The 27,108-nt window shown below is 44.3% G+C and overlaps 3 protein-coding genes across 15 annotated transcripts in view; 1 reads left to right on the top strand and 2 right to left on the bottom strand.

The window, feature by feature from the left end:
- Positions 1 to 929: 929 nt before the first annotated feature.
- erap1b (endoplasmic reticulum aminopeptidase 1b) lies at positions 930 to 7,023 on the bottom strand. Its single transcript, XM_046842147.1, is given in 19 exon segments — positions 930 to 1,599; positions 1,677 to 1,758; positions 2,063 to 2,203; positions 2,268 to 2,429; positions 2,507 to 2,691; positions 2,763 to 2,922; positions 3,022 to 3,205; positions 3,283 to 3,300; positions 3,303 to 3,361; positions 3,732 to 3,883; positions 3,969 to 4,100; positions 4,178 to 4,309; positions 4,539 to 4,652; positions 4,795 to 4,949; positions 5,049 to 5,169; positions 5,527 to 5,661; positions 5,760 to 5,898; positions 5,975 to 6,477; positions 6,782 to 7,023. Coding segments are annotated over 18 exon segments (2,748 nt in total). The 5' UTR covers positions 6,466 to 6,477; positions 6,782 to 7,023; the 3' UTR covers positions 930 to 1,413.
- Positions 7,024 to 7,578: 555 nt separating this feature from the next.
- Positions 7,579 to 18,451, top strand: naaladl1 (N-acetylated alpha-linked acidic dipeptidase like 1). 2 transcript variants are annotated; one of them, XM_046841266.1, is made up of 19 exons: positions 7,579 to 8,020; positions 8,618 to 8,790; positions 9,953 to 10,071; positions 12,164 to 12,286; positions 12,467 to 12,659; positions 12,743 to 12,836; positions 12,940 to 13,044; positions 13,775 to 13,860; positions 13,938 to 14,057; positions 14,365 to 14,450; positions 14,574 to 14,637; positions 14,787 to 14,854; positions 14,944 to 15,035; positions 15,119 to 15,212; positions 15,524 to 15,605; positions 15,681 to 15,854; positions 16,231 to 16,318; positions 16,412 to 16,504; positions 18,171 to 18,451. In XM_046841266.1, the coding sequence occupies exons 1-19, from the start codon at positions 7,818 to 7,820 to the stop codon at positions 18,355 to 18,357; spliced, it is 2,244 nt and encodes a 747-aa protein (XP_046697222.1). In that variant the 5' UTR covers positions 7,579 to 7,817; the 3' UTR covers positions 18,358 to 18,451. The 2 variants fall into 2 exon arrangements, with proteins under 2 accessions (XP_046697222.1, XP_046697223.1); XM_046841267.1 differs by lacking the exon at positions 7,579 to 8,020 and adding an exon at positions 8,157 to 8,400.
- Positions 18,452 to 20,548: 2,097 nt separating this feature from the next.
- The window catches only part of arvcfb (ARVCF delta catenin family member b), a 111,209-nt gene continuing 104,649 nt past the window's right edge, over positions 20,549 to 27,108 (bottom strand). For 9 of the 12 annotated variants that reach the window (XM_046841262.1, XM_046841260.1, XM_046841261.1 and 6 more), the window contains 7 exons: positions 26,602 to 26,794; positions 26,092 to 26,203; positions 25,692 to 25,779; positions 25,042 to 25,095; positions 23,177 to 23,268; positions 22,010 to 22,122; positions 20,549 to 20,974 (listed from right to left, as the gene is read on the bottom strand). In XM_046841262.1, the coding sequence (XP_046697218.1) occupies positions 22,021 to 22,122; positions 23,177 to 23,268; positions 25,042 to 25,095; positions 25,692 to 25,779; positions 26,092 to 26,203; positions 26,602 to 26,794 (641 nt within the window). In that variant the 3' untranslated portion in view covers positions 20,549 to 20,974; positions 22,010 to 22,020. The remainder of the gene's footprint in view (positions 20,975 to 22,009; positions 22,123 to 23,176; positions 23,269 to 25,041; positions 25,096 to 25,691; positions 25,780 to 26,091; positions 26,204 to 26,601; positions 26,795 to 27,108) is intronic. The other 3 variants (XM_046841256.1, XM_046841254.1, XM_046841257.1) reach the window with 3 other exon arrangements.

Below are 27,108 nucleotides of genomic sequence, written 5' to 3'. Positions count from 1 at the left end.
TCTCTGTGTCGCTTAGATACCAGATGCAGCTTTGAGTGTTTACACCATGGAGACGATATTCATGATGTACTCAGACACACACATGGAGATGTTGATCAGCTGATCACCTCTAATATCGATTTAAACATGATAAAAAAATTTAAAAAAAGCTCTGAGGCCCCCTAGTGGCTGTTTCCATGCTATGTTCCTTATTTTGATAAAACTGCAGCATGATATTTTCACTAACGAACCAATGTGATGGATGAAGTAATGGATCCACCAAAGCAGCTGACCAGAGCACCATTTCGTTCTTATTTACAGACGACAGATGAGTGGAATCAGCTTGTTAAGTTCATCCACATCACACATTAATGCACTTCACAACACAACAGCACAATATATACACACATATATACTCCAGCTGCTCCTGCATATTCTTCACTGATCGTTCTCCTCCGCCGGCTCTCGGTGAAGATGTTTTTGTGTACGTTTCTTTGTTCGCTCTAGAGACTGTTGTATGAAAATCCCAGCAGGAGATCAGCAGGTTTCTGAAAATAACTCCATCGAGGACCCTGGAAAACACTGGGTTAAAAGTCACAGAGATCAGATTTTTCCTTCATTCTGGTGGTTGGCTGAAGCTCTTCTCCAGTATCAGTATGATTTTAGACGTCGGGCTGCTGAATGTGCATAAATGAACAGGTGTCCCTAATAAAGTGGACAGTGAGTGTATTATTCAGTACAGATTCTGTGGCTCCTCCAGTTCCACACGTGGAGTAATGATGCTTTGTCCATCACTGGTAGGTAGGCAGGTGTTGGTTGTTTCCTCCGGGGTGTTTGCTGGATGAGTGTGTGTGTGTGTGTGTGTGTGTGTGTGTGTGTGTGTGTTGTGAGGGGAGGAGTTTGATGATGGACAGGAGGAGATAGTAGTGTTACTACCAGTGGAGACGGAGTCCAATTTCGAAGTTTTATTTCAACGTTTATGTAAATCGATCAAAACATTTGTACAGTAAAACACAAAGCAGTAGTACAGCAGCCTCGACCGAGAGCGGGACGTCTTAAAAAAAAAAAAAAGGTACAAATTTAGTGCAAAACTACTCTTCTTTTTATTTTATGTTAAATAAAGATGAGTGCTCAATGAGCAGAGGGGAGTCTGTACTTTTTCCAGAAACAGCTGCAAAAATGTGTTCATTTTATTGCCGTTGTATGTGATCTGAAAATAAATAGAATCTCAAATGAAATGAACATATTGATCCAAATCAGTGCAAAGAAATAAAAATAAGGCCCAATCAGTTTGATTTATTTATAGGGGGAACCCCTGAGGTCCCCCCACCCTCACACACCACCAAGTATTCCACCAAATCACTCACACACACACTTTTGACTAATTTCTTTTCTTATCTGTTTCAGTGATCAGGTGCTGCTGATTTTGGATCTTCACAGGTCCGTGTGTAAATTGGGGCTCTTCCGTGCTACCGGATGGTTCTTATCCAGCCAGGCCTGCAGCAGCGGCAGGTTCTTATCCATCCAGCGGATGTTCTCCTCCACGTTCTCCAGTGCCTGCTGGATGCACCTCAGCTCGGCGCCCGTCTCTGCGCTCAGAGAACTGAAGAAGCTGCGAATCTGCAGGAGCCCCGAAGTGAGATCATGTTCAGTGTCTTACAAATAAACAGAACTGAGATTCACGTTCTTATCCGTACCTCCTGTAGCTTCTCTCTGGTGGAGTACTGCCCCGTCACCCCCGTCACCATGTGCGCTATGGAGTGGGAGCCGAGGTCGAACCTGAAACACACGAGTGAATACATTATACCGTGTTTGACCTTTTATATCTGTGGGCGTATAGTGACCACCTGCTCCATGAAGACCTGACCTGAGCACTGAGTGAACCCAAGATCAGTACCTGGCCTCACTAATGCTCCTCTAAAATGACCTGAAATGCCCTCACCTCAAAATCTAGAGGAACAAAGGAGGTATACCTTCTAGAGGAACATATACAAAGAGTAGAGTTCAGACTCTAACTGGCTGAACTGCATTTCCATACTGGCTGTAAGAACCTCCTGTTTGAGCTACAATAAGCTCTACTCACTTCTTCACCAGTGAGTGCCAGTTTGCCCTCAGGAAATCCCAGGCATGTTTGTAGCCTTTAGGGTTCCTATTGATGGACACCACGACGTACGGCAGGTCCTGCGTCTTCATCACCGAACCCTCCAAACTCTGCTCCATCATCCTGCGGAGATGATTATTATTAGAGATGTTGTAGCAGATAAAGATTAGATGAACTAAAATCTCACCATTTCAGTTTGTGATCGAGGGCCGTGATGGTAAGAGCCGACTTGATCCGGCTCTTCAGAGAAGTGTAGAGCGATTCACGATACTTCTCAAACAGGAAGTTCCATCCTTCTTCGGTGCGAGCTCCAACCGCAAACACTGCCAGACTGACGTCGTTAGGAAGACTGCAATGAGAGAGAAAACAAACAGTGTGTTCCCACCTCATCCATCAAGAAAACTATGAGCACCTGTGAGGTCTGACCTCATGTTGCCATCAGACTCCTTCCACTTGTTGAAGAGCTCAGTGGCTTTGGAGACGCAGGGCAGGTGATCCCTCACACACGCGAACAGGAGGAGGTAACTGCGAAGCATTCTCTGAGACACCGATCCCTCATCGCTCCACACCTGCTGATCGATGAGCTTGCGGAACAGGTGCACGATGTAGCTCTGTGAAAGAAACCGAGAAGGTCAGAAAAAATTCCTTGTCGCACGTATTTGAAAGCTAGTCCATGACTGACCTTAATCTGGTTCTCCAGCACCTTCAGCGCATCCCTCTTCTCCATCAGCTTGTAAAGTGGGACGAGCTCACTGAAGCCCTGCGTCACGGGCATGATCTCGGTCTCCTTGCTCAGGTACAGGGACAGGTCCAGAGCTTTGTCCAGCGGCAGCTTCCCCACGCTGTCCAACACAGTGAAGGACACACAACGCACTCGTTAAAAGTACATACGATGTAAAGCGAGATTGTGTGTCTAAAGGACCAATCAGAGGGCAGCTAACCTGACCAACTGGAAGGCGTTGTTGATCAGGCTGGCGCGGTCGTTGCTGCTCAGAGCCGTGTGGTTGTGGTTGAGCAGAGCGATGAGGTCGTTCCAACCCGAGCCCGAGTAATGGACGATGTAGTATCCGCTCATGTCCACATTAAACTTGATCCAGTCCACTTCCTTGGGCAGGTACAGGACATCTGTAAGCAAGGCTCATTATTAAAGGACTCAAAAGGTCACGTTGTTTTTGTTACAGTGCACGTGTGCATGTACACACCTGTCTTGGTCTTGAGCAAAAGCGATGCACTGCGCTCGAGCCGCTGGTGACGTACGTCAGAGGAACGTGCCACAGGAACCTGTTCTCCAAACAAAACACTCAGTAAACAGGAGCAAGCAGACACCAAAAGTGTGATGTGTAGCATATGAGCTGAAGATGTATCTTCTAAAGCCACGTCCACTTTATTATTTCCTGCATCTAAGAAGTGTGGAAAGATAACATTTCTTCTAAAAGAACCGCTGAGGAACCTGAGCTTTCTGACATAGTAAGCAGGGACAACTGACAACATCTCAGCACATTTAGGAAAGATACAATTCTTGTGTCTCTCCCTCGGTAGTCAGGACAGGACGAGAGCGCTGATGTTTTTAAAAAGTGTTATGTGAGTAAAGTGCTATCAATTAAATGTGGCTGATGTCCACATGTTTTAGACGAGTGTGTGCCGTGTTCACCCCGAGTTTTGGGACGTGTCCTCGCCCTTCAGGAATCGCTCCTGACTCAGACGCACTTCTCGACCTCTAACCTCCACCGTGATGATCGGGAAGCCTTCCTGCAGTGTCCATGTCTCCATCATTGCCCTCACGTCCACCTCAGAGTGCTGCTTCTGTGCAGAAAAACAATCCGATATTGTTCTGGTCATTGTTCCGATCATACTGCACCCTCGCACGTACCCCTGGGGGTGTACTTACATCGGTCAGACTCTCCCACAGGTGTGTGTTGACAGTGTTCTGGTAGCTGTAGCGTTTCAGGTAGGCAACGATCCCTGTTTTAAAGGCTTCAGGACTCAGGAACTCCCTCAGCATGTGCAGGATACACGCACCCTGATAAACAACACACACTTTAGACATGCCAATGCCACGCCAACGCCACAGCTAAACACACAACATTGCGTTCAAACCTTGTCGTAAGAGACGTCATCAAACATCTCCTGTATCTGGGCCGGGTTCTCCACGGGGGTGGACACGGGGTGGGAGGAGCTTAAACAGTCTACATCCATCGCCTCAAAACACTTCTCCAAGAAGTAATCCTCCTGCAGGGGACACAACAACCGTCACATTTACATAAGATTTTACATACTAACTCTGCGAGATAGTTTAAGAAGGAAACCTTGAGAGGAACCAGCCTCAAAGGGAACAGAATCCTTATCTTGGTGCCATTTAATGATATTTTTTTTATCGTCATTCTTATAAATGATTTTTTGAAAAGTCTCCTGGAAATCGATGAACCAGCAGGGTTTCATGTGTTAGAAAAAGTCTCACCACTTGCAGCTCGGGGTTGGTGATGTTCACCGACACAAACTCCATGAACTTAGCGAAGCCCTCGTTCAGCCAGAGATCGTTCCACCACTCCATGGTCACCAGATTCCCAAACCACTGCTCAGAAGGAATCAGACACAAGGTCTCAATTACCTTTATTCATTTCTTTACTGTTTTTACAGGTCCATGGGGACACCATGTACATGAAAAGTTCTACTTCTATCCGTAAGGCTGAAAACCTCATTTGAGAGTGTCGGACCTGATGGGCGAGCTCGTGTGCGATGATCATGGTGATGCCCAGCTTGTCAGAAGCCGAGGACTTGTGGGGGTCAAACAGCAAAGCCGACTCCCTGTATGTGGTCAGACCCCAGTTCTCCATAGCGCCTGACTGGAAATCAGGGATTGCAGCGAGATCTGAGAGGAAGCAGAGACACCGGACCCATAAACAAATAAACTACATTGCCTCTGGTTTAATATTTGCTCTGTCTGAATGAGAGTTGTACAGATTCGCACCTTGTTTGGGAAGAGGGTAGGGAATGTCAAAGTAATCATCGTAGAAGTCCAGCAGCTTCACCGCCGCATCCAGAGCAAACTTGGCCTGCTCGATCTTCTCGGGTACGGCGTAGACCGAGATCTGGCAACATTACCACAGCATCAAAATCAACAAGTGTGAATATTGAGTGTAAAGACCTCGGAAAAAAGACCTCGGAAGACTGGTCACGGCATCGGCGTACATCAAGCTTATGTTACGTCAAACGTGTCTGTGGCCAGTTTCACGCAGAGTTTCGCGCTTGCTCTTTGAACTTGCTGTCCATGATGAAATAGCGGACGTGAAAACGCACGTGGCCGGACCGTTATTCTTAGAACTTTTCGATACCACCTCATTGCTGAGACTCGAGCTCTTTCCTTAAATGTGACATTATTACGAGTAAAAAGGACGTACTCTTTATCATCATCATCATCATTGTGAAGAAAAAAAATCTGCTCTCACCTCGACTCCATGCTGAGTGTGTCTGCTGATGGACAGGAAGTCACACACGATAAAGGCCACCAGGTAGGTGCTCATCTTTACAGTCACGTCAAACTGATCCTCATACAGACCGTCTGGGAGTGACAGCGTCCTCAGCTGAGACGGTGACGAAGCATGACGAGAGAGACAGCAGTTATTTGTAGGTAGAAATGTAAGTCATATTTGAAGCTTCCAATGTGGTGTGTGAAAATTACCTTGGGCATGTTGGAGATGGACATGTGTCTGCTCTCTCGGCGGATGTGAATGGTAAAGTTGGCTTTGAACGCGGGTTCGTCGAAGCAGGGGAAAGCTGCTCTCGCGCTCGTCGGCTCAAACTGCGTCGAAGCCAGGACCCTGTCCACATAAACACCGGTGATGTATAAAATTTGTACAAAACGTATAAAAGATACCTTTTATACAGGTTCCTCACCGTTCCTCTCCATCGCTGGTGCGGTACGTGCTTTTATAAAACCCGTGGAAACTCTCGGACAGTTTGGCCGCAAACTCCAGTTCGATGACGTAGACGCCTCCTCTCCTCAGCACCATGTTCTCACTAACGAGAGCGATCTGCTGGTAGGCTGGATACTCCAGCACCTTCAGAGCCTGGCTGTGACCCTCAGCCAAACCCCGGAGACCCGCCCTGGAGATGGTGAGATCCTTGGCGTGGAGGACGACGGTGTGGGTGTCCTCGAGGATGTCAACTCGGATCTTCACGCTCCCACTGAAGTCGAGGCTGGTGAAGTTCGGCTGAACGAGGAGAGTGTAATGGAACGGAGAGACGGTCTGTGGAAGCCTCATCTTGTTCCAGGGAAACGTCTCTCCGCTGGTGGATTTTGGGAACAAGGAGTCTTTGGTTTGTGCCACAGCTGCCCAAGACGATGGCACGAAGAAGAAACTCAGGAAGAAAAACAGCAGGGCCATGTTCTACAGAAACTGCTGACAAACCAGGAAGTGGAAATTAATCAAATGTGAAACAATGATATCACATACATAGAGTTCAGATTCCACATCTGAGGATGATGCACCATCAATATCTTCACATTTAAAAGGTTTATCTTTAATTTTTTTTTTTTTTTTATGGAGGAATTTCTGATTCATTCACGTTATTTACTTCATGTAATCCCTTTGTGTAATATTCATTAAAAAATATATATAAAATCAGCCCAAATCTCCTGCTATACTGCTGAACTTAGATGATCTGCTACTTTTTACACCAAAGCCAGTAACATTTACTCACAGTGACTCTGCTGCGCAGGAACGAACCGCTTACCATCCGACAGAGTGAAAGTGAAAATAAAACCACCCGAACCCACAATGCATGATGGGAAAGTTGAAATGCTGAAACGCTGAAATGTTTGACACTTCGAACAGCATGACCAGGACACAGCGGGCTCGCGATATGAACAACAAACAACAACAACAACAATTCTACACAAAGCTACGAGTTCCGCAGCGTTACCAAGTGATATGCGCAAACCGTGCGCAGACACGGCCGCACCAATACAACGGCGGCCATGATGGATTTAAAAAAAATTATAATGTAATGAATGAATGAATTGGTGTGTATGTACATGAATAAATATATATACATCTTTTACTTACTAACGTATATATATACATGAATAAATTATATATATATATATATATATATATATATATATATATATATATATATATATATATATATATATATATATATATATATATATATTATTTATTCATGTACTTACATACCAATTCATTCTTTCATTACATGATTTATTTTCCTATGTAAATAATTAACTAGTTAATTAACTAAATCAATTAATTGATTAAATTGATTTAATTAATAAATAAAAACTCTTTCTGGATTCAGATATAAATGAAATGAAATGAAATCTTATATTTGATAATCTGTATAAGTGTTTTGTTGTGTAGAAGCTCCACAGTGAGGAAGTGTGGTGTATATTTACCATTTGATCATAAACTGATATTCCTGTGGGTTTTTTTTTTTTTTGGAGGGATAAAGTCCAACTTGAATGTCCACAAACTCATTAATCAGTAAACTTTATGGTTAGAGATGATGCATCTTATCTGAACTTGTGTTCATCTCCGTGATGGACCTTCTGACCCTTTTCTCGGAGAAGAACCCAGCCTTGAGCACCAGGCCATAATCTGACGTCCCGATACGTCACACTCCTGCAGCACTGTAGTAGGTTTAGAGAATTGGTAGATTACAGTTCAGTGTAGATGCTGAAGGAGCTGTGAGATCAGTGATTAGAGAGAACTCCACCATGCTGAAAAAGTTGCTGCTGTTTGCTCTGGCTGGAGCGGCCGTCTTCACCGTCGGGATCCTGATCGGACACTTCGGGATCGAACAGAAGAACTCGACCCCGTTACCCGAGTGGGTCCAGCAGGTGGCTCAGGATGTGGACGAGAACTTCATTGAGGACTTTATCGCTCAGGTGGACAGCATGCAGATTAAAGACAACCTCGAGTGAGTTGAAACAGAAATGAAGTGCATATAAATAACATGAAATAATAGTTTTTTTTTCTTCAAAATACAGAAATAAGAAAAGACCACAAGCATTAAGCATTAGGGATTTCCAAGGAAAGAAAGAATGTTTAGAAGTTCTAGTAACTACAGTGGCCCGAGCCGGTTATGCTAGGCTAACATTAGCTTAGCTAGCATTAGCTCTACATCTTTATTTGTATTCAGAAGAGGTACTGAATGGTGAGATCAGGCATTCTGAAAGCGTTTTCTTTTCCACAGATATCCTGGTAAACTCTTTCTTATTCGAGAGATTTCTCTAAGGGTTCTTTTTCCCTTCACGAGGGAGGTGGTAGCTCAGATGTTGGACTTCTGATCAGAAGATTGTGAGTTCAAATCCCAGCACCATCAAGCTGAGATCGCTGGGCCCTTGAGCAAAGCCCTTAAACCTCCACTGCTAAGTTGCAAAAATAAGATAATAGTATTGTCTCTGGATAAGAGCTTTAGAGAAATGCCATAAATGTGAAATGAGTCGCATACTGTAGATGAAGCTTAGTGCAGTGGACAGAAGTGTGTACAAGTGTGTCCCCTTTCCTCCTGCAGGATCTTGACCCGTGTTCCTCACATGGCCACGACAGCTGGAGATGAAGCCACGGTCGAATTCATGCTGAAGCGCTGGCGGGACAAAGACACGGGTTTGGACGCTGCATGGAGGGAGGATTACACCGTCTATCTGTCCTTCCCAGATAAAACCAAGCCTAATAACGTCACTGTGGGTGAGTGGAGTCTCGGGAGATCTCAGAAGCGATGCTAATCCTCGCATCCTGCTCTTGGAACTCTGTAGGGAGGGAAAACTCTTGATAACTTGATGCTGTTACAGGAAAAGAATCAGCGTCACATGGAGATACTCCCCTTTTCACTTACGCTATAGCAGCTGCGATCTAGTTCTCAAAACGCCGTTGCAGAAAATTACACCATCTGATGAAAAGTTCCATCAGTGTGCAGTGAAGGGGTTAATCATGGGTTGTGGGATGTAACATAAAGCACACTGCTGTGATCGTAAAAAGTTCTGTGATGGACATGAGATTGAGAAATCCGACAGAATACAACATCATCCAGAGACATCAGCTATCAGTCAACATGATCACTTTTATAGACTATAAATGCAATAACACGGTTATGCAGTAACCACGGCAACAAGGGATTTACAAACTTTCAATCATACTGGGTTTTATTGCCCTTTATATCTAAACGGTGATAAAAATAACTAGAGAGAGAGAGATTCATTTACCCTTTTCCAATTATTTATTCTAACCTTTTAGAGGACTAATAAATGCTTTGGCAACATCGTGGTATCCCCCAGTCACGATTATAAAACATATCTGAACTCGAATTTGAAAAAGACGAGAAAAAAGAGAGAAAGAGCCATCAAAAATAAGAGAAACAGTGTAACCATGGCAACAAGAGTTTAACAAGCTCAATCATACAGGATTTCTTTTTCTTTATTTCTGACATCTTACAGATGAGAAAACAGATAGATAGAGAGAGAGAGAGGGGCAACAGAGACAGACACAGAGACAAAGAAAGAAAGAGCAAAAGAAAGTGAGAGAAATAAAGAAGTAGACTGTGAGTAAGAGAGAGAGAGAGAGAGAGAGAGAGAGATGAAGCTGATGGTGGTTGATGGAGCCCGAGTTCCTCAGATGCTGATGCTGCTCTAAGTTCTAGCTATTAAATGATTGCAGCAGTGTAGATGTTGATGGTGTAGATGTTCTATAGCAGGACACATACAGTATAATAAAGCACACTGTAACAGACAGGGAGGTGCTAATAGGAGAAGATGCTGAATCACTATGATCTTAAAACTGGACTGAGGATCTGAGAGTTGACTTTCTGTTCTCGCTCACACACGTGTGTATTGATACTGTCCTTATGTTTCAGTGAGAGGTTCTGACGTGTTGTACTACATACGGGAAAAGGAGAAAACCTACTTTTCGGAGCAGGACGACCCGGAAGTGGTGCAGCCGTACGCCGCATTTGGACCGGCGGGAAACGTCAAGGTGCCTCTTTCAATCCACTTCAGCCTAATTTGCTTTCACCTGCGTTGTACTTTTGACCCATGTGGTTCAACAGCCATGAAACAAGTTCATTATCACTTACGCTATAGCAGCTGTAAGGACGAGTTAGAGCTATGTTTACAGGGAGTGCAGAATTATTAGGCAAGTTGTATTTTTGAGGATTAATTTTATTTGAGGATTTAATTTGAACAACAACCATGTTCTCAATGAACACAAAAAACTCATTAATATCAAAGCTGAATATTTTTGGAAGTAGTTTTTAGTTTTAGCTATTTTAGGGGGATATCTGTGTGTGCAGGTGACTATTACTGTGCATAATTATTAGGCAACTTAACAAAAAACAAATTCATACCCATTTCAATTATTTATTTTTACCAGTGAAACCAATATAACATCTCAACATTCACAAATATACATTTCTGACATTCAAAACCAAACAAAACAAATCAGTGACCAATATAGCCACCTTTCTTTGCAAGGACACTCAAAAGCCTGCCATCCATGGATTCTGTCAGTGTTTTGATCTGTTCACCATCAACATTGCGTGCAGCAGCAACCACAGCCTCCCAGACACTGTTCAGAGAGGTGTACTGTTTTCCTCCTTGTAAATCGACATTTGATGATGGACCACAGGTTCTCAATGGGGTTCAGATCAGGTGAACAAGGAGGCCATATCATTAGATTTTCTTCTTTATACCCTTTCTTGCCAGCCACGCTGTGGAGTACTTGGACGGTGTGATGGAGCATTGTCCTGCATGAAAATCATGTTTTTCTTGAAGGATGCAGACTTCTTCCTGTACCACTGCTTGAAGAAGGTGTCTTCCAGAAACTGGCAGTAGGACTGGGAGTTCAGCTTGACTCCATCCTCAACCCGAAAAGGCCCCACAAGCTCATCTTTGATGATACCAGCCCAAACCAGTACTCCACCTCCACCTTGCTGGCGCCTGAGTCGGACTGGAGCTCTCTGCCCTTTACCAATCCAGCCACGGGCCCATCCATCTGGCCCATCAAGACTCACTCTCATTTCATCAGTCCATAAAACCTTAGAAAATCAGTCTTGAGATATTTCTTGGCCCAGTCTTGACGTTTCAGCTTGTGTGTCTTGTTCAGTGGTGGTCGACTTTCTGCCTTTCTTACCTTGGCCATGTCTCTGAGTATTGCACACCTTGTGCTTTTGGGCACCCAGTGATGTTGCAGCTCTGAAATATGGCCAAACTGGTGGCAAGTGGCATCTTGGCAGCTGCACGCTTGACTTTTCTCAGTTCACGGGCAGTTATTTTGCGCCTTGGTTTTTCCACACGCTTCTTGCGACCCTGTCGACTATTTTGAATGAAACGCTTGATTGTTCGATGATCACGCTTCAGAAGCTTGGCTATTTTAAGACTGCTGCATCCCTCTGCAATATATCTCACTATTTTTGACTTTTCTGAGCCTGTCAAGTCCTTCTTTTGACCCATTTTGCCAAAGGAAAGGAAGTTGCCTAATAATTATGCACACCTGATATAGGGTGTTGATGTCATTAGACCACACCCCTTCTCATTACAGAGATGCACATCACCTAATATGCTTAATTGGTAGTAGGCTTTCCAGCCTATACAGCTTGGAGTAAGACAACATGCATAACGAGGATGATGTGGTCAAAATACTCATTTGCCTAATAATTCTGCACTCCCTGTATATGTTTAACTCTTGTGGGTCAGAATCCCCCTCCCATATGTGATGAGTGTGTTTTCAAGGGTATAACGTTCATTTGTTTTGTGAACCTCTTGATTAAAACACACTACATGTGACCCCCGGTACGTCTGAGGAAACACAACCAACCTTCGTGCATCTTTTTATAAGCAGTCATAAAAAGACGTTTCGTTTTTACTTCCCGAGGTCACTCCAGATTTATCTTATCTCTACTGAGCCAGCTTTCTCAGAAACTTTCACTCCACGCTCCCTGAGTAACAGATCGCAGGACGATAAGGAACGATTTATCTGCTGACCTTTGAGGCCATCACGGGCCCCACACCTCAGTTGCAGCATCAATGCTGAACATTTAATCACAAAACATATTTAATATGCTGTACAGGGAAAGCTGGTGTATGCCAACCAGGGGAAAGTGAGCGACTACGAGCTTTTGAATAAAACCCTGGGCGGCTTGATTGGAACGATCGCCATTGTCAGATACGGAGGAGCGGGAAGGGTTGACAAAGTAAGCACAAACCACATCAACACATTTTATCCATATGATTCAGTACATTGGATTGTTTGAAGGGGAATTCCCTTGACTTTATCGTCAGTATGTGGTAGTTGAGGTTGTAGCTAGGATCTTCTTGGAAGTAGGACGTGTGTTTACGGCCGTTTTTTTTTACTTGTCCTGTCTCCTGCACAGGGCATCAACGCTGCCCCATTCGGCGTTGTCGGGGTGCTCGTCTACACAGACCCCCATGACATCAACGACGGAAAGATGTCCGACGTAAATGAAACATACCCCCACTCGTGGTACCTCCCGCCCTCAGGGGTCGAGAGAGGAAGTTTTAAAACAAACTTCGGAGATCAGCTTACCCCGTACCTGGCTGCCAAAAGTAACCACAAGTAACCCACAGACATAACACATACTCTATTAGCGTTCTAATATTTACTCAAAAAAAAAAAATCCCAATTCCAGAGGACACGTACAGAATCGAAGAGAAGGACATCACCGGGGTTTCGCCCATTCCCATGCAGCCAATAGGCTTTGAAGATGCTCAAATGCTAATATGGTGAGTGGAGAACCGTTAGCTAATATGTCTCAAGCATATTACGACCGAAGAGAATGTACAGATGTGCACGCTAACCACTGAACATTTGTGATGATTGTGACAGTGAGCTCACCGGATCTGAGGCTCCTGAATCCTGGCAGGGATCATTTCCTTGCAAGTACAACTTCGGTGGGCCGGGATTCAAAAACGCATCTCGTTTTCAAGACTGGTAGGTTTTTACTGGCTTTACATAATCAGAATTATGCAAGAGTTCTTGCGAGAGGGAACACCAACGAGGGCATCAAATTGAACCTTAACACCTGATTTTTGAAGAGTGATGTCAAATCGGTCAGGTTGTTTTGGCGGAGCGAGCTCTTAAACGTTTTAAAATTGTATGCTTCTCGTCCGTAACCTTCACTTCACACTCCTTATCTGAGTAATAGGCTCGCAGACAGACTGCCATGTAACAGATAACTGCCAGTCAAGTGTCCTCATATCACACAGTAATGAAGGTGAATTTGATATCAGGAAGGTGTTTTAATTACACCATTGATTACACATTCATTCAGTGTGGGAAAGTAAAACACTGGATTGTCTTTGCTTACTCATAACTGAATGATATGGATGGAATATGTTCCTTCTGCTCTTCTCCAGAGCTTCTTTACTTTGATTACAAATTGTACCATCCCCTTTGGTTGTTGTACTGCAAATAGCTTAAGGCCAGGGTCTTCAGTGTTCAGTTCCTTTTCCTTTTTATTGCAAAAAATACTACTATAATTACATCACTGCAATGAGAACTTATCATAAATAATTTAAAAAATGTACAGAAGCCAGGCCATGTAGACATCACCACAAACACCAGGAAGTGATTTTCTGAAGATCTTTAGATGATCAATGCATAGTAGGACTCGTAGTTGGGGGATAAAAATCTAAGTTTTGTTTGTGATTCTGTTCTCCAGTGATGTGAAGCTGGATGTGTACAACAAGGCAGGATTAAACGACTCTGCGAATGTAATGGGAGTGATCTGGGGCAGTGTAGAGCCTGGTAAGCTTGGAACTATCTATACAGACAAAATGTCCTTGTTCAGTTTTGCTTCTAATCGCTATTGTGTGTGTTTTAAGATAGGTACGTGATCTATGGGAACCACAGAGACAGTTGGGTTCACGGTGCCATTGACCCCAGCAGTGGGACAGCTGTCATGCTGGAGATCACCAGAATCCTGGGCCAAAAGGTCAAGACAGGTAAAAAAGCACAACCATCCAATGCCATGAAGTCCCAGAAAACATAACTGGCTGTCCTCTCTAAGTGAAAGGGGCATACACCAGCTTCCCTGGAAATTAAAGTGACTCTAACCAATCACAGATGTTTCTGTGGTCGTGCTTGAGGAAGATCTCATGCACTTCCTAATTCATTTGTAATGAAGTAATAAAATAAATCTTTAAAGGTAAGTAAGTCAGGATTATCCTGATTAAGGCTTGAGAGCTGCTATAAGGTACAGTTGTGCTCACATGTAAGAGGACAATCTCAGATGTTCTTTGTTCCTAAAAGGAAAATGGAGGCCTCGGCGAACGCTGATCTTCGGCAGCTGGGGGGCCGAGGAATTCGGTCTGATCGGATCTGCCGAATACGCTGAGGTGAGAGTAAAGGGCATATTTTGGGTTACGGGAAATGTTTTCTTAGTAATTATTTTAATGCTTCCTGGTTTACCTGGTTCACATTTCACCAAAAGAATCTCTTTCTGTTTTTACTTTTATCAGGAGTACATAAGCAAACTGAGCCAGAGAACAGTGGCTTATATCAATGTGGATATCGCCGTGTTCGGTAACTAACTGTCACTAATAAACGCTGGTATTGAATCTCTGAAGGGTTGATTTGAAATGTCACAATCGGGATTGGCAGAGGTCAGTAAGAGAAAATAGCAGTGAGGAATGTGCGGTGGTGTCTCATCGTGTCCTGTTCCTCTTTCACAGCAAACGCCACCCTGAGAGCCTCAGCCAGCCCCGTAGCGCAAGACGTCATCTTTACTGCCTCCAAACAGGTGAGACACAGGGGTCCAAGCACCTCAACACATGTAATACATCTCTGACTGATAAATATGACTAGTCCGATTTGACACGTTATAATCAGGTGAAGATACCTGGACCGGAAAGTATATCCGTCTACAGTAACTGGATGAAACATTCAAACCGGACGAGTCCCACGTACGGAGTCATCCCCAAGTATGTGCAATTCTGTTCTTACAAGGTGATGGTGAATTATAGCCGGTGTTCTGCGTGTTGATTACTGTTTGGTGTTTGGGCAGTATGGGATACCTGACAGGAGCAGGAAGTGACTATGCTGCATTTATGCATTACCTGGGAATATCCTCGATGGACATCGCCTACACCTACGACCGGGTCAGACGCCTCTTGATCTCAACCCCCCTAGAAAATCTAATAAAAAAAAAACCTGGATTAATTCTGGCTCACCAATCAGTGGCTTCCTGAATGTTTCTTTACCTTTGCTTGAGTGTGATCTGCACTTCTGCTGCCTTCAGGTATTTTTCACCTCCTGTGGCGTTGATCAAAGTGATTTGCTGAGATGCTTGAGTGTCTAACCGAACACGACACGTCCTTTGATGCTGAAGTGAGAAATGGAGCAGGAAGTAGTTCTTCCTAGGGTTAAAACTGATCATTGACAATAAAGCTGCTTCTTGTTGCTTTTGCAGAGCAAAACCAGTGCACGGATCTACCCTGCGTACCACACGGCCTACGACACCTTTGACTACGTGAACAGATTCATTGACCCAGGTGTGCTTTTTAGCTTTTCAGTGCACTCCTTTATGCTCCCCCCTGCCTCATGAGGTTACATTTCTTTCGATGAAGGCTTCACGAGTCACCAGACGGTAGCGAGGACAGCGGGGAACGTCCTGCTGCGACTGGCCGACAGCATTCTGCTCCCGTTTAAATGCAGCGACTACGCCGAGACACTCGAGCAGTACCTCAACGTTTCGGTGCAGAACTTCGAAGCTGAACTGAAGAATAATGGCATCTCCATGGGTACAGGATTAAATCATATAGGAGGTGGTATCAAAATGTTTAGAGACTAGTTTTGTAACATGCCAACAGATGGCAGCACAAATCTGCATGTACAGTCACAGGGAGCACCAACCGAGTGCATGCTCATAGTCTTTAACATTTATCTCCAGGGACCAGACTGTCAATAGCAAGTTCTACTGCCAGGCTTTTAAAGCATCTGAGGAAGACATTTGGTAAAAGAGAGTTAGAACACCTCAAATAATTTTGATACCACCACGTAATCACCTGATCTTAAAAAACTGCAAGTAATCATACTGTCCAGCAAAAGTGGATTCTGGGACTGGGAAATCCCTACTTGCTGTAACTTAACATAACACCTCTTTGAATCTTGTTCTAGATTCTTTGAAGGAAGCAGTGAAGTCTTTTCAGGCTGCAGCACAGAGTCTGGAGAAGATTATCAGCAGTTCTGACGTTTTGAACAACTCGTAAGTCAGAATGATTTGTGCTGGAGGACTGAAGCATTGTGTAGATGTTATTAACACAGATAAAGAAAGATACACACCATTGTTGTTTGCCAGGCCGCTGAAAGCTCGCAGGATCAATGACCAGCTCATGCTGTTGGACCGAGCCTTCCTGAACCCGCTCGCCTTCCCTGACAAATACGCATTCAGGTAGTGGTTACAGAGACCGTTTGTGTTTACACATGAAACACAGTAAGTCTTGTAATGTTATAGAAAAACAATCTACAATATGGTGCTGTGTCAACACTGGCGACTCCATAAATGTTACATAAAGATCTTAAAACCTTTTTTAAATATATTTTGAAATCAGAGCTGCTGATCAATCATGATCCAGAATTAGACTGGAATCATATTGGACTCACCTTACAACATTTAATAATCATATTTATCATCATTTACTGTAGGGATGTTAAGATGTGCACTCACAGTGAAACTGAACATCTGTAAAACAGCACACTGTACAGATGTTACTCTCTACTCTTAGTGAAACTGAACTTAAAAAATGAAACACACACACACACACACACACACACACACGCACAGCTCTTACATTGAAACTGCACACATTTAAAAAAATAAATAAATAAAATGATGCAGATGTGCCCTCTTATAGCTAAACCAAACACCTGTGATACACCACATTGTGCAGATGTGCATTCGTATAATGAAACCAACAGATGTGCATTCTTACAAGGAAACTGCACACCTGTAAATTATCATTATGCATGTTAGTTCAACCAAACTCCTGTAAAACACCACACTGTACAGATGTGCTCTCTTACAGTGAAACCAAACACCTATAAAACACCGAAATGTGCAGATGTGCAAATTAATAGTGCAACTAAGTACATTTAATACACAACATTGTACAGATGTGCACTCTTGCATGTCAATTGAAGCCAGGTAAAACAACACACTGTACAGATGTGCGTTCTTATAGTTAAACCAAACACCTATAAAACACCAAACTGTGCAGATGTGCACTTATTAAAGCTGAACACCTGAAATACACCATTGTACAGATGCACGTTCTTATGGTGAAACCAAACATCTGTAACAAAGCACATTGTACAGAAGTGCAAATTTATAGTGAAACTAAGCACCTGTAATAGTTAAACCAAACATCTGTAATACACCACATTGTACAGTTGTGCATTCTTACAGTGTAACCAAACACCTAAAAAACAGCACATTGTACAGATGTGCGCTCTTATAGAGAAACCAAACATCTGTAAAACACCACACTGTGGCAGATTTGGAATTTAAAAGTAAAACTAAGTACACGTGAGTTAAAGCATTGTACAGATGTGCACTCTTGCATTGAATTTGAAGACATGTGAAACGGCACACTGTACAAATGTATATTTTAATAGTGAAACTTAACACTTGTAATACACCACTGTGCAGATGTGCACTCAGAGAGAGACTAAACACCTGAAAACAAAACATTGTACAGATGTGCACTCTGATAGTCAAACCAAACGTCTATAAACACAAAAATGTACAGATGTGAATTATAATAGTGAATAAAAACAACGAACAAAAAAATAATAATAATAACAGATTGTGCAGATGTGCACTCATTAAAACGGAACACAGCACATTGTACAGATGTGCATTTTATTAGTGAAACTAAGCACCAGTAATACACCACATTATGCAGATGTATGCTCTTACATTGAAATCGAGCACTTGTAAAACACCACTGTGCAGATGTGTAGCTAAACACTTGTAATAGAGCACGTGGTGCAGAACTTCACGCCTTGGGGTTGTGATGACGTGAGATGAGTGTAAAACGTCGCCGTGTCTCCCGCAGGCATGTGATCTGGGCGTCGCGCTCCTCGAGTGTGGCCACGTTTCCAGGTGTGGCAGACGCGGTGGCGAAAGCGACGAAGAGCGGCCTGAAGCAGGACTGGGCTCAAGCGCACAAACATCTGTCCATCGTCACGCAGGCCATCTCCGGGGCGGCACACACTCTGACCGAGGCTCATTCGGCGCTGTGACACTGCGGCATCACGGCAGCACACGACAAATATCAACCTTTTGTATACGGTCGAGAAGAAGCAAATAAAAGCGCTACACAGCAGACAAAAACACGATTTTTCTCCAGGCATGATTTATTTGAAAACACACCAAAGTGATACCCTACAAATCTCCGCTGGATTCTAACAAGTGCTGTGTTCCCGCTCAGGGGGGGATTAGTACAATGTACGGAATACATTCTGGAGCATCGTGGCATCGAGCACTACGAAAGCATGAGCGACGTCCTCCTCTACGTCCTCCACCCCGCTTAGTGTGTCTACAGAGTACAATGTGGAACACAAGGCAACAAACGGGAAAAAAAAAGAATCAAATCCACCACCAGTTTAGACTACACTGAGGACATGGAGAGAGAGAAAAGAGAGAGAGAGAGAGAGAGAGAGAGAGAGAGAGAGAGGGAACAACAAATAGCTTAATAGAAAACACAGTTATTCTCGATCTAACACAGAGAAGGGTTAAGGCACATATGATAGTTACAAACACGTTTGCTACCGAGTTGTACATTTACCGTGTGTGTGTGTGTGTGTGTGTGTGTGTGTGTGATATCTACAAAGGTAGGTCTCGTTTCCCAATATTCCGCCCTTTCCTGTAAATATACAATCATATTCGCGCTCGAAGAGCCAACTTCGGAATATACAATCCCCGAGTCCTTTGGTTGTGTACTGCGAGAGAATGAAAAGAAAGAAAGAAGGAAAGAAAGAAAGAAAGCAAGGCAGTCTGGATGAGGAGGAGGATTTACGTAGTTCGGTTCGTCTTCCAAAAACTCGACAAAAATGTTAATACAGAACGCTACTGACAACCTCGTCGCTGTTTCTTGGTGTTAGACGTCTCGGTTATTACACTATTTAAAAAAAAATCTAAATGGAAGGAAAAAAAACACTGCAAACGTGTCACGTGATGAGGAGGGATACGCCAGGTGCATGCTGCTTGCTTCAGAAGATCACGTGACCTCACCAGGTCGCATCTCCAATCTCCAGGTCACACCTTTAACCTCCAGATCACTCCTACATCAGATCGCACCATCAAATCACACATTCTACCTCGTTCTCCCACCAGATCGCATCTTCTACCTTCAGTTCAATTCTAAATCAGTTCACATCTTTTACCATCAAATCGATCAATCCGATCACACCTTCTCCCTCTAGATTACACCTTCTACCACCAAATCACTCCATCAGCTCACACCTTCTCCCACTAGATCTGACTTTCTACCACCAGAATACTCAATCAGATCACTCCATCATCAGCTCACACCGTCTACCACCAGAGTACATCTTTTTCCCCATCAGATCAATCCTTCTCCCCCTAGATCAGAACTTTGCCAGATCCGGGAAAAAAATAAAAAACATAACAAAACACTCTCTTCCCCCTCGTCCCACCTGTTAGTAATCCATCATTCAGTTTTCCCTCTACAGCGTGGAAATGTTGGACATTTACATCACATTTACAGCAGAATCCGATCCAGTCCAATCTCTGCCACGAAGAAGAGATTCAGGGCTCAGGGTCCGAACCTTTAACCTGCCGACCTGTTACACAGCGAGTTACAACTTCTGACATTCGGCTCGTCTCTGAGATCTTCGCCAGAGCAGCAGGACGAGCGTTCCTCCACTGCCTTCATCTGCACCTTCAATCCACCCCGCTTTTATTATTTATTTATTTTGTATTTATTTTTACAACGAGGGTGTGGTAAACTGTGATGTGAAACTCACAGATGTCGAGCAGCAGACGGAGTTCGTGTTGGCGTTCTTTCTTTTTTTTTTTTCCAAATATACATTTCACAACAGCAACAGAAATATAAAACACTTTAAAACACTGATGGCGTCCGGGGTCGCACGAGAACCCGACCCTGGGATGCTAATTGTAATCCTGCTAACAATAAAAACGCCACCTAGCCTGTTAGCGAACGCGATGATGCGAACGCGATGATGCGAACACCCCGTTAGCGCACATTCACTTGTTTAACACTGCTGACGACGGCGACACAGAGGACGACTGAAAGGCCGCGGTTTGGAACAGGGGACAAGAAATGAGCGAGGTTTCTATGGCGCGACAAGCGTCTCTTCGTCTCTGCTCACGACACGACGTCCATCAATCAGACTTTTTTTTCTTCCAAAAAAAAAAAAAAAAAAAAAAAGGGCAACATCTGTATCGAAATGACAAAAAGAAAAGAAAAACTACATTTTTTTAATCCCTTTTTCCTTTCCATACATGTTCCTGCCCACATCACCACGTTCTCTCTCCATGCTGCACTCATCCTTCATCATCCATGGCGTTGGTGTCGTGCTGCTCGGACCCTGGCCGCACACTGGGAATGCATGTGTGTGAGAATTGTCCTGTGTGTGTGTGTGTGTGTGTGTGTATATGTGTATCTGTGTTGCTGCAGTCCGTCATTCCGTTTCGATTCATTTCATCTCGCCTAATGAAAGAATGCGCTGTGTGTGTGTGTGTGTGTGTGTGTGTGTGTGTGTGTCTTTGCTGATGAGTCCACGTCGGCGACATCGTGGAGGAAATGGCAGTGGTGACTCGTGTCTCGTGAGATCCTTTGACTGGTTGTGATGTAGCGCTGACCGCTGGCTAAGCCTGAGGAGGAGAAAAGCGCAAAAAAGAAGTAAAAAAAAAACGGAGAAGAAATTCCCAAATGTTATATTCTGAACAGCTTCAGGACTAGAATGAGACACAGGGATTTCGTGTGTGTGTGTGTGTGTGTGTGTGTGTGTTGGTGGAAAAGCAGCTACAGGAGCATGAGTGACATGATCATATTTCCAGTTGATGGAGCAGTGGATGAGAGCATGGATGAGAGGATGGATGATTTTCAGGAAGCTGATAAACGTGTTAATCGCGACTGCAGGATCCTTGGGACCTGCGAACTTACCTGCCTTCATGTGTCTTCACCTAGAGCTTAAAGAGGAAAGTGAGGAGACGCCCCTGTGTGAAGCCCCGCCTTCTTTTACGGAAAGATAGGAAGATATGAAAGAACCCACGGTGCATCAGCCCACGTGTTTCCCGTTAAGGCACCGCGGTGAAGGCCACCTGAAACCGAGCAGGATGAGGTGATGGGATGGAGTGTGTGCGCTCGGTGAAGGAAGCGAGAGTGAGGTGAAGCGTTCCTGAAAACCCAGAGAGACACGTTGCTGCCTTTTCTTTATATTCAGTGGTTCTTTTCTCTTAAACCACTGGGCCACTAAATGGACAAAAGTAGCAGGACATCTGACAGCCATATGTGGTTCTTCTCCAAACATGGTCCTTGCTTTAGGAGATGCACGCTCCAGCATGACAAAGCCAGCTCCATGAAAATATACTTTACATGGGTTGGTAGTGTGTGGAAGATCTTGAGTGGCCTTCTAATGAACTCTGCACTCCAGAGGAACTCTACAAAATCCAGTGAAACATCTTCTCAGAAGAGTATTACAGCAAATAGCGAGTTGACACGGACACTGGAGACAAGAGAGACAATTCTGTAGAGCCCTCTTTATTCTATAACTCTTTCATGGAGCTCGAGTGCACAGGCGTCTCTCTGGGTGAAACAGGGGACGGGGGGGTTGTTGGACAACGTAGACTGGCCAAAGACACAATTGTTGCAATCCCGTGAAGCGAGACGCTCAGAGGAAGACCTACCATGCATGCATTTACACCCAGGAGTCAACAGGCTGAGGCTTGACATCGCAAGCGTCCACAAGACTCACTGTCGGCCTGTTGCTCCGGATATAGTGCTTCCTATTCGTGTCATTCTGCAGCAACGGGAGATACAGGGTTAAAAAAAAGATAAATGATAATAATTAGCAAAGACCAAATGCATTTCACAATCAGAGAAAGAAAGAAAGACAGAAAAAAAAGAGAGAGAGAGAGAGAGAGAGACAAGTATACTGAGAGTTAGTCATTATTAAAAACAAACAAAATAACATGCGAGTCAAAACAAGCACAGAACAAACAGACAAAACAAAATTTTCGAGTTGAAGCGGGAGGGTGTGTGTGGGGAAGGTATCTATATAAAAAAAAAGGATAAAGGGGTTTTTACTTGTCACATGTACGTTACAGTACATGCGATGTTAGGAAGCGGGGGATACAGCGCCCCCTGGAGAATGAAGGGTTAAGGGCCTTGGTCCCCTCAAGGTCCCCAAGAGATAGGCAGCTTGGTGATACTGGGACTCGATCCCCTGACCTTCCAGACTGGTACCGGTACATTAGAAGCGGTACTACAGATTTCACTCAAAAACGTATCTTTCCCACTTTATTTCAAAAGCGTCGGTTATACGAATCTGAGGCTTTCGTTGCGTTTGATCGTTCCGATTAAACCCTGAGATCTTCATGCTGGTCCGTGTTCCGGTGGAGCTCTTTGATCAATCGCGTTTCTCACACGGAAAGCACGTGTAAATTGTTCTGCAGTGTCGAGTTGTAGGAGATCTGAGGTCTGTGATCTGATCTCTCCAGCTCAGCAATCACACTCTCTCTCTCTCTCACACACACACACACACACACACACACACACACACACACACACAATTATCTGCCGCTTGCAAATAAAAAAACTTTAAATAAGAGCAAAAGCGCTGTGGGCTGTACACACACACACACACACACACACACACACACACACACACACACACTAGCAAAAGGATCACTATTTTTTTCCCCTTCAAAATGACAAAATATCTCGTTAATTGCAACACTGGAAAGAAGCTTAAACAGCAGTGTGTCTTTTATCCTGCCGTCTCGGAACAAAAACAAACACATTTGCATCAGAAATATTCGGACGTTTAAAATCGGATGACTGTGGAATCTCACCTTCAGAGGCTCGTGCTCCGTCAGATCGGACGAGGCGTCACTGGTTTTGTACTTGCACTCTTTATCCCTTTGGTCAATGGTGGAATAACCATCTGGAAGGAGACAGGAAGGCAAGACGGCATCAGTGATGGAGGGATGAAGGTGTGTTTGATGGGGTGGGAGTGTCGGGGACGCGTGCACGACGTGCCAGTGATTCCATACACATCGCAGTCTTTTATTGTCTGAGAGTTTTTTCCTCCAGCATCTGAAATGGGACGCCTTCACTTCCTCCTCTTTCTGTCTTCCGTCAACATTTCTACACTGTTGCACAAGACCAGCTCACATTCTGTCCAATTACTGTCAGTCAGCCCCGCCGAAGCCGCACGGCATCATGGGACGTGAAGCGGCGAGGGTGAAAATGAGAGCCGCGCTAAGGGTTTATACTGTTACCGTGTTGCTGTCAGCTTCCACAGCCATCATCACACCACTATTACTTGTGCAGCCGTCGGTGTCCTTTCCTCTTAGAGATTTAACACCTTCCGCTGCGACTGATCTCATTACTGACACTACTGAGGACACCCGGGCGCTTCCTGCTGACCTCGCTAAAACGGTTACTACCCAGCCGAAGAACGAAGCACCTAAGACTCAACATCCTGCCACATCTACATCCTGTCCTCAAGCTACTACTCACCTTACTGAAGCACCAGGATATCGGACAGAAACGTCTACTGAAGTTACTAACAGATCTACTAATGCTCCTCAAACTCCTGTTAGCAAACTCCTGAAGCTTCAACCAGCCCATAACACTAGACACCAGCTTCTACCCTCCTACTGAAATGAAGCTCTAACTAAAGCTCCAACTGAAGCCCATAATTAAATTTCTCGCTTGCAGGACACGCTTTTAAGACAGCGTGTGTCCGGAGTGCTCATGTCCATAAACACACACACACACACACACACTTATAGCGTAGAAATGTCATGGGTTCAGAGATGAGAACGATGTATGCTCAGGATCACGTTAGATGTCCATGGCTTTAGCAGCTGTTTGCTCAGCGCACACAGGCTCTGTGTACGCAGCGCAAAAAAGCACGCCTCAGAGCCCACCGGAAATCCCATTCAAAAAAAGAGGAATTTCACCGACAGCATTAGAGCCGTAAAAAAGGGGGGAAAATATATATAAATATATGTATATATGCATATACAGTATGCGCACATTTTATATATATATATATATATATATATATATATATATATATATATATATATATATATATATATATATATATATACACACATACACACAAGGTGGTATCGAAAAGTTTCGAGACGAGCTCTGTTTCCACACTCTCATTCTAAAAATAGTCCCCTTGCACAGGAATCCATCGCTCCCAGCGTTCCTGCCGCTTCTGGAACGTGTCCTGGAAGTCTTCTTTTTCAAAGCATGTCAAACACCTTTGTGATTCTGCGGATCTCCGCAAAAGTGTCAAAACGCTGACCATCGAGCCAGATCTTGTTCTTGTGGAAGTCCGGCGAGAGACTCGCGTGTGAGGCGCCAGTTGCACAGCTCCCGATGCTGTCATTTTGGCACTCTGACTTATGAAGGTCGGTGCTCCCTGTGACTGTGAGTGCTGCCGTGTGCTGCCATCTGTTGGCATGTTACAAAACTAGTCTCGTAAGTTTCTGATATCACCTCATCCTAAGTTCTGAATCGATTAGGGAAATGGTGAAAAGGGTCATGATTATTCCCATTTTAGATAAAAAAAAAAAAAATTTTGGGATGAAATGGGAAATTGAACATGATTATGAATTGTTAGAGGTTTTCAATACGCACTGATAAGTTTTTTGGGGTTTTTTTTGTAGGGGGCAGCATGCAAATGCCGTCTTACCTGGACCGAGTTCATCCATAGGTATCATAGCGCCCGTGCCACAGCCTCTGTCGCCTGCAAAGTATTCAAATTCTGTTTCTTTTATCGCTTCACTACATGTACAGCTTCCAGCTGCCAGATTTCATTAGATTTTTTTTTCTCAACAAAACATCAACACATTTCATAATCCTCAGCCAGTAGTTACTGAGAGAGGTGAAGCTGATTGGAGTAAGCTGAGGATGAAATGAGAGTCGCAGCTTTACACGCTTGCACATGGGGCTGTGATTTTTTTTCCCGGGGGGTTTAGCGCGCTAAAGGAAAAATGCTGTCACGGTGAAGACTCCTCCCTTTAATGAGATGCCTGGAGCTCAGGCATCACCCAGACTCCAGACGAACCGCAGCTGTCTGTACTGAGCATGTGCGGTGAGAACAAGACTCGAATTTACAGGGAAAGCAGCTTGTTTATCTACAGCCTCATCACATCAATATGCTTTAATCATTTCAAATGTCCTTCCTCTGGATCTTATTGTTCATCATTTTTCACGTTCCTGAGGTAACTCTCTCTCTTCTGAACTATAGATCTGTGGTGTGGTTCCTGTGAGAACCCGATACGTTCCACCTTTAGACCATCTAATCATGCAGTTAAGTATAACCATGTCTACAGGACTCACCTTGGCTCTTGTCCATCAGGGGGAGGGTGCTGTCATCGTATCCTGACTTGCTGCTCTTGGAGCCTTTCGGAGGCACGGTGGTTGTGGGCTGTGAAATTCAGAAAGCTTTAAAAATGATGCGAGACACGTTCTTCGTCAGGTTGATTTGGTTTGTTTAGCCATGATACTAAAACGTGTAATGCTTTCAGAAGAAAGAGGAGCGTGCACGTCTTATTAGTGCAAGACTATCGAGTTGGTCTTATTGCGACTGGAACAGAGCTCATCCGCACTAAAAGCTCTGAAGTACCCCGGACACGGCTCTCAGAGCTCGGAAATAAGCGAGATGAAAGAAAAGAGCTGGATGGAGACAGAGAGACTCGCTTTACACTCTTTGTCATCTCTGCTCACTCTGTGCTCGCACCTGAAAATGTGTCTTGTTCCAGCCGTCCTTGGTCAGCGTGTTCCTCAGCTCTTTGTAGCTCCACACCGTCTGCAAGATGTGCGAAGCAGCCTTGGTCTCTCGAGCCGACTGGCTGTGGAGCAGAAGTACAGCACCGTGGTGTAACCGAAGCCTTAGACACAAATTGCAACCTAAAACGTATTTACTGAAACATGCTGGCGTGTGTATTGGTGGCGCCACGCTGCTTCCTGCCGGCTACGTACCGCCGTGGAAGCAGTAACACCACAGGAGAAAAAAAAGGAGCTTGTATGAATTGGGATCATAGGGAGGAAGAGCAAAGGGGAGGAATTTGATCTTGCCAGGAATCAATAACTCACTCAAATCCATTTCTGGACCCCTGGAGCTTTAAATGGCCGGCCACCACCGCCGCCGTTTACAACTCTATTCAACGTCCACGCTCCGTTGTCTGGAGTCGCTCTTCTCGTTTCGTGTTAAACGTGTACAATGGAAGATGTTTCACACAGATTATACCTGGTCCTGTGGATGGACACCAGTTTATCGATGGCCTGAGCCATGATGAGCGAGCGAGCGTTCTCCGAGCTGTCCGTCACTATCTCGTGGATGGTGTTGAGCACCGCCACCACCGTGTCCTCCTCCAGGTTCTTGGCAGGACGCTGCTGACCGCTGGGCAGGTTACTCACTAAGTCCCTCATCGCGTAGCTCCCTGCAAAACACCACAAGTACATATTCAATTCTTTGGTGCAGCGGGATTGCTTTTAGAATTTGACGGACGTGAACCTGAATCCATCCCCTAGTGGATGGAACCATTTTTTTAACATCCTAATCCACATTAAGTTCCTATTTGCTGCATTCATCTGGGAAGATGTTCTACTAGACTTTGTGGGGATTTGAGGAGGTCTGGGGGTGCCGTTCTACTTCATCGTTTAGAGCTCTATAGCAGGAGATCTAGGTGTATATATAGGTGTCTAAGAACCTGAAAACTTCTACTAAAAACTTCTCTACAAAGATACAAAACAT

Source organism: Silurus meridionalis, chromosome 27, assembly GCF_014805685.1.
Source record: "Silurus meridionalis isolate SWU-2019-XX chromosome 27, ASM1480568v1, whole genome shotgun sequence".
Lineage (NCBI taxonomy): Eukaryota > Metazoa > Chordata > Actinopteri > Siluriformes > Siluridae > Silurus > Silurus meridionalis.
The sequence above is the reverse complement of the archived record's forward strand: the minus strand, read 5'-3'. Positions and strand labels throughout refer to the sequence as shown.

Coding starts and splice junctions, on each gene's coding strand:
- naaladl1 (XM_046841266.1), top strand. CDS start 7,818: ATGCTGAAAAAGTTGCTGCTGTTTGCTCTGGCTGGAGCGGCCGTCTTC. Junction 14,058..14,364: donor GGGCCAAAAGGTCAAGACAG/GTAAAAAAGCAC, acceptor TGTTCCTAAAAG/GAAAATGGAGGCCTCGGCGA. Junction 15,213..15,523: donor TCGCCTACACCTACGACCGG/GTCAGACGCCTC, acceptor TTGCTTTTGCAG/AGCAAAACCAGTGCACGGAT.